Source organism: Pimephales promelas, chromosome 15, assembly GCF_988280905.1.
Source record: "Pimephales promelas chromosome 15, fPimPro1.hap1.1, whole genome shotgun sequence".
Lineage (NCBI taxonomy): Eukaryota > Metazoa > Chordata > Actinopteri > Cypriniformes > Leuciscidae > Pimephales > Pimephales promelas.
In genome coordinates, this window is record NC_142783.1 from 2,773,040 (window position 1) to 2,786,869 (window position 13,830).

The 13,830-nt window shown below is 40.1% G+C and overlaps 1 protein-coding gene across 5 annotated transcripts in view; it reads left to right on the top strand.

The window, feature by feature from the left end:
- Positions 1-13,830, top strand: part of ddhd1a (DDHD domain containing 1a) — a 107,697-nt gene that overhangs the window by 92,180 nt on the left and 1,687 nt on the right. For all 5 annotated transcript variants that reach the window (XM_089120025.1, XM_089120027.1, XM_089120023.1 and 2 more), the window contains 5 exons: positions 2,137-2,212; positions 3,871-4,020; positions 7,610-7,674; positions 11,791-11,945; positions 12,379-12,546. In XM_089120025.1, coding sequence (XP_088976151.1) covers positions 2,137-2,212; positions 3,871-4,020; positions 7,610-7,674; positions 11,791-11,945; positions 12,379-12,546 — 614 coding nt within the window. The remainder of the gene's footprint in view (positions 1-2,136; positions 2,213-3,870; positions 4,021-7,609; positions 7,675-11,790; positions 11,946-12,378; positions 12,547-13,830) is intronic.

Below are 13,830 nucleotides of genomic sequence, written 5' to 3' on the forward strand. Positions count from 1 at the left end.
GCGGTTTATCACGTTTACACTGTGACCTGTACATCTCTGCCTGGAGCTGAAGCTTTTCATCGACCTTCTCAACAATAAAATTATTACTATAACCCTCCAATATATAGATAAGACCCTTTAGGTGACTGCGAGATGATATATAATCTTTCTGTCTCCAAAAATCACCAATTGCCTCCTGTGAAATGTCTCCGACTGTGACAGCGGCCGTGCCCGAATGTTGACTGTGTGTCCGAGTGAGTGGAGGGGGCGGGGCTTAGCCATAGGTCAATTGCTTCATAGCAGCAGTTACAGTAGTGTACATTTTATTAATGAAAGTGATGACTTTGTTTATTTTTTTATGACTAGATGAAATTGGCATCTTTAAACACTAGCCGTGACTATATCATCATGCATTATTGGTGATGAGACTGACAAGACTAAAATGTAGTTAAAAGTCCCTCTGTAGTCAATCATTTTATCCCTCTTTGAGCACCAGAATTAATTTTTTTAAATGTTTTTTTTCCCCTTGGAAAAAAATGGAACTCGACACCCTTGCCTCATTTAGTATACGTGGTTCTATGAATATGCAAATGAGGCCCGCCTCCATTCACTCACTCAGCTCAGAGATCCGCTAGTTGACGATCACACGTTGATCTGATTGGTTACAAGGTGGTTTGTGACGTCAGAAACACCAGCGATTTCACACCGTGTTTTTGAGACTGCCTTTGGTTCACTGCAGACTTGTAGGCTATTAATAAAAAATGGATACATACAAGCAGATGACAAATACGTTATAATAACCGTAATGAAACTACTAAACTATAGCTGTTCCATCTCTATAGAGAGCCTAAGTCCCTCCCCTTCCGGTCGACCACCATGGGACCTTATTTCGGAAAAATATTGAATGGTAGTCAATGGCGAGAGACAACAAATATTTTGATCTCGTTTGAATTGTGCCCTGAATTACGCATATGATGTTTGTCAATTTAAAAGATACATTTTAAAGTAAAGAAAGTCGCAGTTTGATGTAAAACCGACTGTGAAAATACGTAATTACAAAGACTACAAACCCCAAAGGTGCACATTTTCTCTCAATGAATGAAGCTAACTTTACTGAGGCTAACGTCTGTCATTGTTTCTACAGTCTTACGTTATAATCGTAACGTTACGCCGTCATACCAGAGTGTTTTGTACCAGACTGCACACACACGAGCAGCGGCTCTCGTTTCGCTTCCTGGGAGATGTAGTTCATAGAGCGATTTTCACATAAAACTAACTGTTACTCTTCTGTTTAATGACAAACTGCGACGTTTTTGACTTTCAGAATTATCTTTTAAATTGACAAACATCATATGTGTAATTGAGGGCACAGTTCAGACGGAATAAAAAGATAAGTTGTCTCTCGCCATTGACTACCATTCATATTTTTTCCGAAATAAGGTCCCATGAGCCGGAAGCGGAGGGGCGGGACTTAGGCTCTCTATACAGCACTCTGACTCTGTAGGCATTATTGTCCGACTCGAAATGAACACTGTTACTGAGAGTTTCTGATATTATCGTCATTCCGATGAGATTGTCCTGAGAGACTGAGCGCGAGCTCGTGAAGCTCCGCCCCCTGTGCCGGCAGCAGCAGCTCATTTGCATTTAAAGGGCACTCACTCACACAGCGTGTTTTTCTGAGCCCCAAAAATTGACAATTTAAACATGCTGTAAAAAATGATCTGTTGGGGTATTTTGAGCTGAAACTTCACATACACACTCTGGGGACATCAGAGACTTATTTTACATCTTGTGAAAAGGGGCATAATACGGGACCTTTAAGGAGGAAATACTCAGCAATGCTGTCGACTTATGAGTTTACACATGGTTTGTCTTAAAGCACATTCAAAACACCACATAAAAACTGGATTTTCACCACAGGGGGACTTTATAAGGATATATTTTCTTCTCGGTGATTTACTGCTTATGTTTGCAATCTGGCAACAGCAGAAAAAGCACAGATGATCTGAAAACACAGACAAACGCCACTGAGATATTCTGTTCAATTAGAAGTGGAGCAACTGTGTAGTACTGTAATTGTGAAACTGAGTTTTGCATAGACAAGCACCACTCACTCTTAAGAAAGTGACAAGATCTTGTAATCAATGTCTGTGACAGGTTACAGGAACTGCAAGATCAACTTCAGGGCCTGAAGGCATCGAAACCTGCACCCTTCCCTACGCTAAAGTTTAAGGTGATGGAATGAACATAAACATGGGGATCAGCTCAAATAACACATCTGTGCCTCCATACAGGCAAACCAACATGTATTCAGACTAGGGATGCACCGAAATGAAAATTCTTGGCCGAAACCGAAAACCGAAAAAGAGAAAACCAAGGCCGAAAACCGAAAACCGAAACACCGAAAGAAATTATGCCAATTATCAGTATCATTGCATTTATGGCTATGACTGTGTACAAACGTTACTAAAATCAAGGCATTGCAATTGCATAAATTAATATAAATAAATAAATTACAAATTATGCAAATATTTATTTAGCACAATGCACAGTATAAAATAAAATTCAAACTAAAATGTTTTTGACCCCACTCATGTGTACATTAAATAATAATCTAATGGCCTGCAGAAAGGTTTTAAAATTAAATGTTCTCTCAAAAACAAAGCCGAGTGCAAACTTCTTCTCATCACACCAGCACCCTTTGCACGTCTAAATTAGTTTCTTACATTTTAAAAATTTAGCATACAATAGCATAAAAAGCCTTTTTAAATGAACAAAGGTCCATGATTAATACAAATGTACATGAAACTTAACAAAACATGTTTAGTGAATGTAGAAAATATTTAAGAGAGCATTTAGTTCTATACATACATGTTCCCATATATATTTTTTTGTAATGTCACACAAGTAATAATCTCAGGGTTTACTGGGTTTTAGCCTACATGATTATTTTTGTATTGGTGGTGGTATACTAAAAAATAAACATTGTCATGTGTTTATCTGTCTTCTTCTCACCGATTCCTAATGGTTAGAGGACAGTTACTTGAGTCGTCCCCTGTCGTTTCAAGGAATAGTACAACGGAGAGCGGGTCCAACGCCTCGACCGTTTGGAGCGGTGCGCGCACTGTCTGAGGAGACTTGCGCATACTGTCGCCTGCCTCCGCAGCGCGAGTCTCCACAGACAGTTTATTCTTGACCCGCTCGCATCCGGAGTCGTTGTCATGGCGGCGCGCATTGTTTAGAGCAGATATAGCTGGATAAACAAGGCTTCCGTCTCCTCGCGGGTTCAGATTCACTGAAATACGTTTTGTTTGCCGTATTGTTTCGGTGATAAAAGTCTTTCGGCCGAAAACCGAAAATGCACTTTTGGGCCATTTTCGGCCGAAAATTTTCGGTGGCCGAATATTCGGTGCATCCTTAATTCAGACACTGTTTATAGTTTATAAAAACTAATGCTATAGTTTAGAAAATGGTGATAAATATGAATAGAATTTAGACATAATTCACAGTTAGACACTCTCACATGAATTATGATGAATATCTGTCAGCTGTTGAATTTAATACACTATTAGATAATACCAGTTTAGCTCAACCAGTGACCAAGCAATGCTTCATGTTGTTCAGTGTGTGTGTAGAAAGAGCATTAGCAAAAACAGAAAAAAACACACGATCAGGGCAAAGTGTCTGAATCATTTTTGGTCCCAAGTGTTTATGAATGTTACTGGTAGTCACTGTATGAAGAATATCTGGGTGTAATATCTCACAGTTTACTTTATTTTGCTCTCCTCACTTACATAGATGAACTATAGTGTCCTGCACACACTAGTAAAAATATCAAATGATATCTGGTGTCTGAATAATTTTTGTTTTGTCTGTATAATGAATCTGCAGGTGGAGAACTTCTTCTGCATGGGCTCTCCTCTGGCTGTGTTCCTGGCGCTCAGAGGGATTCGGCCCGGGAACACCGGCGACCAGGACCACATCATGCCCAAGTCCATCTGCCGGCGCCTCTTCAACATCTTCCACCCGACAGACCCTGTGGTGAGACGATCACACTACGTTTCCCTCTGTGACTGTTAAAGGTGCTCTAAGGCCGTGTGTCCACCAAAGCGTTTTTCCACGCGCCTGGCGTATGTTTTCAATTGTTTTCAATGGGAGCGCCGCGTTTTTTAAACGGCATTTTTTTCACACTGAAGCGCCGAGCGCCCAGCGTTTTTACTGGTCGCCGGGAGTTGAAAAATGTTCAACTTTGGATAAAACGCAGCGCTCATCACTGTCACATTTCAGTGGAGGAGGGGCGGGACTAATACCACACCGACCAACTGTCAACATTCAAACTGTGCTGCGGTTATTCTGTATCATAGCAACGAAACGTCTCAACGGAAAAAACGCTGCGCTGGCAAAACGCTCTCAAGCGCCCAAAGCACGGCGTCTTCAGCAGAGCGTCTAGTGTTTTCAGCTGGATAAAAACGCTTTGATGGACACACGGCCTAAGTGATGTTGGGTGCAGGGTTGTTCCATTGTCTCCAAATCTCTCCGGTCAAATTGTCCGAGTAAAATTGCGTAATAATCCTGCCCCTCTGACACAATATGAATTTGAGAATAAGCCTAAAATGTTTAACCCTCTGGTAGTGTTGTCAAAAAACTCGGTACTTCGGTACCAAGTCGGTACTAAAAAAAAAAAAATGTTACGGTACCAGCTTTTCTAGGTACCGAGTACCAGGTTAATCCAGTTCTGTTCTAGACGCGATGTCTGAAACGTGCACAGTTGCGTCCTCTTCATAACGCTGATATGGCTCTCTCTCTCTGAAACGAAAGGAGGAAAGAGCCACATATGGAAATATTTTGGATTAGGCTAATGTCACGTTGCCATAAGAGGCTGATTACATGCAAATTCGCAATTTCAAATATAGGCGCGATTCAAGCGCGCTCATAATAAAAACTCGTTGGCGTTGCATAGCAACGACAGACGCCGCGTGAGAGCAAGCGCTTTGGAAAGAATAAGCACGCGCAAAAATATAATTAAAAAACACGCGCGACATGTGAACGGCCTCTAAAGTGCTTTCGGGGTAGTTTTACGAGTACATGGGCACAGTAGTATCTACCCGACACCAGAGTACTACTGGTATTAGTATTGTCATTTAATGTCAGTGCCAGTTCTAGGCGTATTCTTGCCTTTATAACTCAGCAGGTTTAAAAAGCCTTTTTAAAATTAAATATGAATGCAGTTTTAGATGAAATAAAAGGACAGTCAAGTCAAATAAAACATGTTTTATGGTAATGCTACAAAGATACCATTCATCAACATTACTTATCAACACATTGAGTGAACAATATATTTTTACAACATTAATTAATGTTTGAAAATGTTATTTATTACAAACACCTGATTGTTCATGTTTGTTCACTTAATTCATTGTGCATTAAATAAATAATGGATTAAAACTTTACAAACAACTTTAAAAATGTGTTCGTGTATCCTATTGTTTATTTTAGGTCATTTTATCTAATCTTTTTCTAAAGTGTTTATAATACAAATGTACAGTTTCCATACTTGTAACCGTGATAAACACTTAAATATATGTCAATTTAAACTAAGCTTTGGTACCGAAATTGGTACCGAGAAATTTAACTGGTGAATTTTAACTGGTATTGGTACCGAATACTGAAATTTTGGTACCGTGACAACACTACCCTCTGGGGACCAAGGTGTAGTTGGGGTCCTTGAGATGTTCTGACATCCCCTGACATCTGTGTTTCTTTCAGCTGCTTATAAACATATTAATGGCACAGGTCAAATTAAACTATATTTAGCAGAAACAGGGCTACCATAATATATGAGCAGCATGTATGTACATGTTTGTATTTTTGAGAGAATATTGTTTATGCGTGGTTATTGTAAAAACTAAAAATGAAAGTTTCTGAAATAAGGCCACAAAACACGTACTAAATATGCGTACACAAGACTTTAGACTAATGGATGTTGTTGGGTTTTTCTTCACAATGACCTGAAAATCCTCCTCCTAATCGTTCACATAAAACCGTGAATTGGGTTATATTGTGAAACTTTTTTTTGTTTGCCAAGGCAATATGCGAATGGGCGTGAACAGGCTAGCCCCATCATGAATAATTACTTTCATTCAGGTGAGTCAGACAAGAAAAAATTGAAAGGATTTCAGTAATTTCACTTAAATGACAATTAATAGGTAGCTAGTCTTCAGTGCCATTTAAGTGAAATTACTGAACTTAATTATACAAGCTTGATAAAAATGATCATATGATAAATACCAAATATATGATATATACATATGATCATATGATATATAGCAAATTTTCTCGTTGTCCAACACTAAATTCGAGCCCCGTATTTATTTAACTTTGTTGTAACACTTTAAGTGTTGGTGTATTAAATCAAGTAACCACCTATATACCAAACCTAATACACCAAACTGTCCAGTCTTTTACCTAGTTTTATTATGAAGACTATTACAGATGGATTTGTAAATATATTATTCCTAGCTTGATTTATATAACATTGTTTTTCTGAAAACATGGCGAAAATCTATTTAAGGCTATCTGATAACAGGATAACAAAAGTAGATATCCATAAATATCTATTTTTCCCCCATCGATTACTGTGTGTGAACACAATTGAAAAAATATTATTTTAAACCTGGCTTTATCTAATAGGCTACTTGGATTTAGTTTTTTTTAAATATATGCAAATTCACACATATTTAATTAGATAATGCCTAAAAATGAGACTTGACTTGGACTTCCAAAAAATGACTTGTGAATAAGTAGCGACTGAAGGGGTTACTCTACTTCGTGTCGTGCCCAACAACGCCCTTCAGCTGTTACTTATTCACGATACAGCACAGCCTTATTGCTTACATTAAAAATATGTATACCTACAGTATATAATTGAACCTGTTAATATCAGTTCATTTTAATTTTAACATTCATCTATATGATATTTTCTCAATATTTTAATGTTTTATTCAATTAATGATTAAAAAAAAAGTAATTTCTGATTTAAACTCGCTCGCTCCTGCACTTTCACGCACGCTCAGCCCTTTATGCATTGGATTCTGGGAAATAATGCTTCAGCGAGTGTACATCGGATTTACACTCAAAATCAGAGAGGATTGTGGGTAAAAGTAGGGAATGATGTCATTCAAGATGTCATGAACGTCCGTTTAGAAAACCCAAACTGGATTGACTGTGTCCAGCAGAAACGGAGCTCCTGATGTCGGACTGGATCTCTTCTGAGATCTCGCCACCTTTCAAAGGCCTTTCCAGTGTAAATGTGGGACTTCATGCGTTCCTTCTCCTTTTCTTTGCATTTTTGCACTCTGTTCATCGGAACGTCGTCTCTTTGGTCGTGTGTCGGCCATATCAAACTTAAAGAGTCTTCCCTCTCCTTCACACGCCCAAAATCATTCTTGTTGGTGATTGGCTGGAGCAGTGGGTTGGCCCAGTTTGTTTGTGGAGATTGAGTTTCTTTACCGTGTGTTCAGGGAACAGCAGCTAGCGGATAGTGAGGAGATGTTTGCCTAATAATGTTTTGGCCTAAAAAACACGTGAGAGAGTTTGGCATTTTTGTAATAATCGTTTCACTGTATTGCAGGCCTATCGACTGGAGCCTCTTGTTTTAAAGCACTATAGCAACATCGCTCCTGTCCAAATACACTGGTGAGTCTTCATTTGTTATTGTTCAAGTATAGTGTAGTTTGAATGCTTTTGCATAAATGTTTCATTTCATTTCCTCTTTTTTTTTATTTGTCCTTCCTGTAGAATTGCTTAAAGCAGTCATTCTCAATCTTTTTTTCTCGTTGTCCAACACTAAATTTGAGCCCCATATTTATTTAACTTTGTTGGAACCAGTGTTGTAGTACTCGAGACTCGGACTCGTCTCGGACTCGGTCTCGAGACCATATTTTAATGGTGTTGGTCTTGTCATGGACTCGTGTGCATTTGGACTCGGAATTGTCTCGTACTCGAACATTTTTTTTTTTAGGACTCGGAATTATTCCCGAGTCCACTCGAGTTCAATTAAAAATATTTTTCATGATTATTAATGTATGTTAATAAAATATTTCTTTAAATTGATTGACACGCCCAGTGATTGGTGATTTTCTAGTGCGCAACTGCGCATGACAAATTATAATAAAATTACTTTTAACACCACCTACTATGTGGCCTTTTTACCCTAAACTGATCATATTTTTTAAACTCTTAAGTAAATTCAGTAAAAAAAAAAGGATTTCTCTAAGTAAATAAAAGTAAATTAGGTAATCAACCCTCACTGGTCTCGGTCTCGACTCGGACTCGACTCTCTCTGGTCTCGGACTCGACTCTCTATGGACTCGGTCTTGACTCGGACTCGACTCTCTATGGACTCGGTCTTGACTCGGACTCGACTCTCTATGGACTCGGCCTTGACTCGGACTCGACTCTCTATGGACTCGGCCTTGACTCGGACTCGACTCTCTATGGACTCGGCCTTGACTCGGACTCGACTCTCTATGGACTCGGTCTTGACTCGGACTCGACTCTCTATGGACTCGGCCTTGACTCGGACTCGACTCTCTATGGACTCGGCCTTGACTCGGACTCGACTCTCTATGGACTCGGTCTTGACTCGGACTCGACTCTCTATGGACTCGGTCTTGACTCGGACTCGACTCTCTATGGACTCGGTCTTGACTCGGACTCGACTCTCTATGGACTCGTTCTTGACTCTCTCTGGTCTCGGACTCGACTCTCTATGGACTCGGCCTTGACTCGGACTCGACTCTCTATGGACTCGTTCTTGACTCGGACTCGACTCTCTATGGACTCGGCCTTGACTCGGACTCGACTCTCTATGGACTCGGTCTTGACTCGGACTCGACTCTCTATGGACTCGGTCTTGACTCGGACTCGACTCTCTATGGACTCGGCCTTGACTCGGACTCGACTCTCTATGGACTCGGTCTTGACTCGGACTCGACTCTCTATGGACTCGGCCTTGACTCGGACTCGACTCTCTATGGACTCGGCCTTGACTCGGACTCGACTCTCTATGGACTCGGCCTTGACTCGGACTCGACTCTCTATGGACTCGGTCTTGACTCGGACTCGACTCTCTATGGACTCGGTCTTGACTCGGACTCAACTCTCTATGGACTCGGCCTTGACTCGGACTCGACTCTCTATGGACTCGGTCTTGACTCGGACTCGACTCTCTATGGACTCGGCCTTGACTCGGACTCGACTCTCTATGGACTCGGTCTTGACTCGGACTCGACTCTCTATGGACTCGGCCTTGACTCGGACTCGACTCTCTATGGACTCGGTCTTGACTCGGACTCGACTCTCTATGGACTCGGCCTTGACTCGGACTCGACTCTCTATGGACTCGGCCTTGACTCGGACTCGACTCTCTATGGACTCGTTCTTGACTCGGACTCGACTCTCTATGGACTCGGTCTTGACTCGGACTCGACTCTCTATGGACTCGGCCTTGACTCGGACTCGACTCTCTATGGACTCGGCCTTGACTCGGACTCGACTCTCTATGGACTCGGCCTTGACTCGGACTCGACTCTCTATGGACTCGGCCTTGACTCGGACTCGACTCTCTATGGACTCGGCCTTGACTCGGACTCGACTCTCTATGGACTCGGCCTTGACTCGGACTCGACTCTCTATGGACTCGGTCTTGACTCGGACTCGACTCTCTATGGACTCGGTCTTGACTCGGACTCGACTCTCTATGGACTCGGTCTTGACACGGACTCGACTCTCTATGGACTCGTTCTTGACTCTCTCTGGTCTCGGACTCGACTCTCTATGGACTCGGCCTTGACTCGGACTCGACTCTCTATGGACTCGTTCTTGACTCGGACTCGACTCTCTATGGACTCGGCCTTGACTCGGACTCGACTCTCTATGGACTCGGTCTTGACTCGGACTCGACTCTCTATGGACTCGGTCTTGACTCGGACTCGACTCTCTATGGACTCGGCCTTGACTCGGACTCGACTCTCTATGGACTCGGTCTTGACTCGGACTCGACTCTCTATGGACTCGGCCTTGACTCGGACTCGACTCTCTATGGACTCGGCCTTGACTCGGACTCGACTCTCTATGGACTCGGTCTTGACTCGGACTCGACTCTCTATGGACTCGGTCTTGACTCGGACTCGACTCTCTATGGACTCGGCCTTGACTCGGACTCGACTCTCTATGGACTCGGTCTTGACTCGGACTCGACTCTCTATGGACTCGGCCTTGACTCGGACTCGACTCTCTATGGACTCGGTCTTGACTCGGACTCGACTCTCTATGGACTCGGCCTTGACTCGGACTCGACTCTCTATGGACTCGGTCTTGACTCGGACTCGACTCTCTATGGACTCGGTCTTGACTCGGACTCGACTCTCTATGGACTCGGCCTTGACTCGGACTCGACTCTCTATGGACTCGGTCTTGACTCGGACTCGACTCTCTATGGACTCGGCCTTGACTCGGACTCGACTCTCTATGGACTCGGTCTTGACTCGGACTCGACTCTCTATGGACTCGGCCTTGACTCGGACTCGACTCTCTATGGACTCGGCCTTGACTCGGACTCGACTCTCTATGGACTCGGCCTTGACTCGGACTCGACTCTCTATGGACTCGTTCTTGACTCGGACTCGACTCTCTATGGACTCGGTCTTGACTCGGACTCGACTCTCTATGGACTCGGCCTTGACTCGGACTCGACTCTCTATGGACTCGGTCTTGACTCGGACTCGACTCTCTATGGACTCGGTCTTGACTCGGACTCGACTCTCTATGGACTCGGCCTTGACTCGGACTCGACTCTCTATGGACTCGGCCTTGACTCGGACTCGACTCTCTATGGACTCGGCCTTGACTCGGACTCGACTCTCTATGGACCACTATTCAGCTTATGATTTCAGAATGTTTAAAAAATGTGCTTAAAAAAAGTTGATTTTTGTTTTTGTTTTTTTGTGTGTGTGTTTTTTTTACCATTTTAGATTACTGGTCAAATGTTTGGACTAATTAAGATTTTTTTTATATATTTCTTATGCTCATCAATTTATTTGATCAAAGATACATTAAAAAACAGAAATGCTTTGAAATATTATTGCAGTTTAAAATAACTTTTCTATGTTAAATGTAATGTATTCCTGTGATCAAAGCTGAATTTCCAGCATCATTATTCCAGTCTTCAGAGTCACATGATCCTTCAGAAATCACTCTAATATGCGGATCTGATTTATGATCATTTTTTATTGGTTATTTCTGATGATCAATCATTAATAATGGTTCTTGAAAACAGTTTTTGCTGTATTTTTGTTTTTATTTTTACATGATCTTCTGGATTCTTTGTTGAAAAGGAAGTGCAAAAGAACATCATTTATTTGAAATGGAAATCTTTACTGTCATTTTTGATCAATTTAACTCCTCCCTGCTGAAAATCATCATATTAGAGTGATTTCTGAAGGATCATGTGACTCTGAAGACTGGAGTAATGACGCTGGAAATTCAGATTGATCACAGGAATTAATTACACGCATTCAATTATTTAAAATGGTAATTTTTTTCTTTTGATTAAAATTAATCTGAGCAGAAGACACTCACACTCTTTTGACCAGTAGTGTATATAATTTTATTATTAATGTAAATATGTTTGGAAGTTTGCCCCATACCCCTGGTTGAGAATCACTGGTTTAAAGGTTACATTCGCAATAATTCTGTGTCTTGGGATTTTCTGATATGATTTTTAATGTTGATTTTGATGTTGTTTTGAAGGTGTAACACCATCAACTCCTGTCCATATGATGAGATCAGACCCACGTATATAAACGTCAGTAACGACACCGAGAACAGTCCCAGCACCTCACCTGTCCTGGCCAGTCGACACTACGGGGAGTCCATCACCAACCTGGGCAAGGCCAGCATACTGGGTACATGTCAAGTCACCGTCATTTATACAGCCCTTTTAACTATATGAATTGTTTCAAAGCAGTTTTACAGTGAGAACAGGAGATTACAGCAGCTCTAGAATAAAGTTACTGTCCAGCTAAAGCTAACGTCACAATGATCATTAGTTACCAGTTGACGCTTCAGAACTGCGTCGTCGTCATGTCCAGGCGCAGGTCCTTCATCAGATCCGAACGACCAAGAACATAAATTTGTTGGACAGATAAATCATTTATTATAAATACTGCAATTTCAAAAGTCAATTTTGATTTCATGGGGACTTGATAGGCAGCAGAAGAAGAAAAAAGAGAGATGCTGTGAATTATGATGAATTTTAGAGTGGAAAACATTGAGTAAGACTGTGACTGTGTCGTCTGCTAACCTGTGCGTCTGGTGTGTGTGTGTGTGTGTGTGCAGGAGCGGCGAGCATCGGCAAGGGCATCGGCGGGATCCTCTTCTCTCACTTCTCTCGCTCGCCCAGCCTGCCGTCAGCCGGGGATTCTGGGATGTGTGACAGTGAGGACAGCCAAAGCACTTTCTCCTTTTCAGCCATATCTCCATCCTCCTCTGTATTCGACGCAGCAGGTGTGTAAAGCCAACGGTGTGTGTTAATGTGACGGTGAGCTGATGGATCCAGCTATGGTGTGAAACACATTCAAGAGACAGTGATGGCATTTATAATTTAGATTTCAAACAAATGCTGTTGTTATTTTTGATCATGTGACCCTGAACACTGGAGTAATGATGCTGGAAATTCAGCTTTGATCACAGGAATACATTACACTTTAGTATATATTCACATAGAGAACACATCATATTAAATTTGTAATTATATTTCACTGTTTTTACTGTATTTATGATCAAATAAATGCAGCCTTGGTGAACAGAAGATAGTCTTTAAAAATATATATATAACATCTTAATTATTCAAAACTTTTGTGAAGTGTATGTGTGTGTGTGTGTATATGTGTATATATATATATATATATATATATATATTCAAAACTCTAAATTAATAATCTAAATAAAAATGGTAAAAACACAAAAAATAACATTTTTCCTCTTGTGACATTTTTTTAAACATTAAACATAAAAACATTTTTTATTGTGAAATATCAAGATATATTATTTTTTTCCCACAAGAGGTCGGCAAACACACCCAATGTGAGATATTTACAGCTGAATGAATAGGGTTAGGCATGACATTGTGATTTGTTTTGATTTTAAGTTGAGAGAATGTGAATAATGTACTCAAATAACTATTTATTTATTTATTAAGTCTAATAATTTAAAGGTAAACAAAATAAAATAAAATAAAAATCTCCCAAAAAATGCATTAAAAATATTATCAAAAAGAAAAAATAAATAATTAAATCTCCCAGAAAATTACATTTAAAAATAGAAAAAATATTATCAAAATGAAATATAAGATTTCTGGACAAAAAAAAAAAATCTCCCAAAAAAATTCATAAAAAAATAGAAAGAATATTATCAAAATTAAATATAAGAAGCCGTCTGGACAAAAAATAAATAAATCTCAAAGAAAATTACATTTAAAAATAGAAAGAATTTTATCAAAATGAAATATAAGCTTTCTGGACAAAAAAAAAAAAAAATCTCCCAAAAAATTACATGAATTTTAGAATATCTAGAATATTATCAAAATGAAAAAAAAAAATATCTCCCAAAACAATTGCATTAAAAAATATTATCAAAATTAAATATAAGAAGTTTTCTGTACAAAACAAATAAATAAAAATATCTCAAAAAATTACATTAAAAAATAGGAAAATATTATCAAAATGAAATATAAGCTTTCTGGACAAAAAATAAAATTAAAAATCTCCCAAAAAAATGCATTAAAAATAT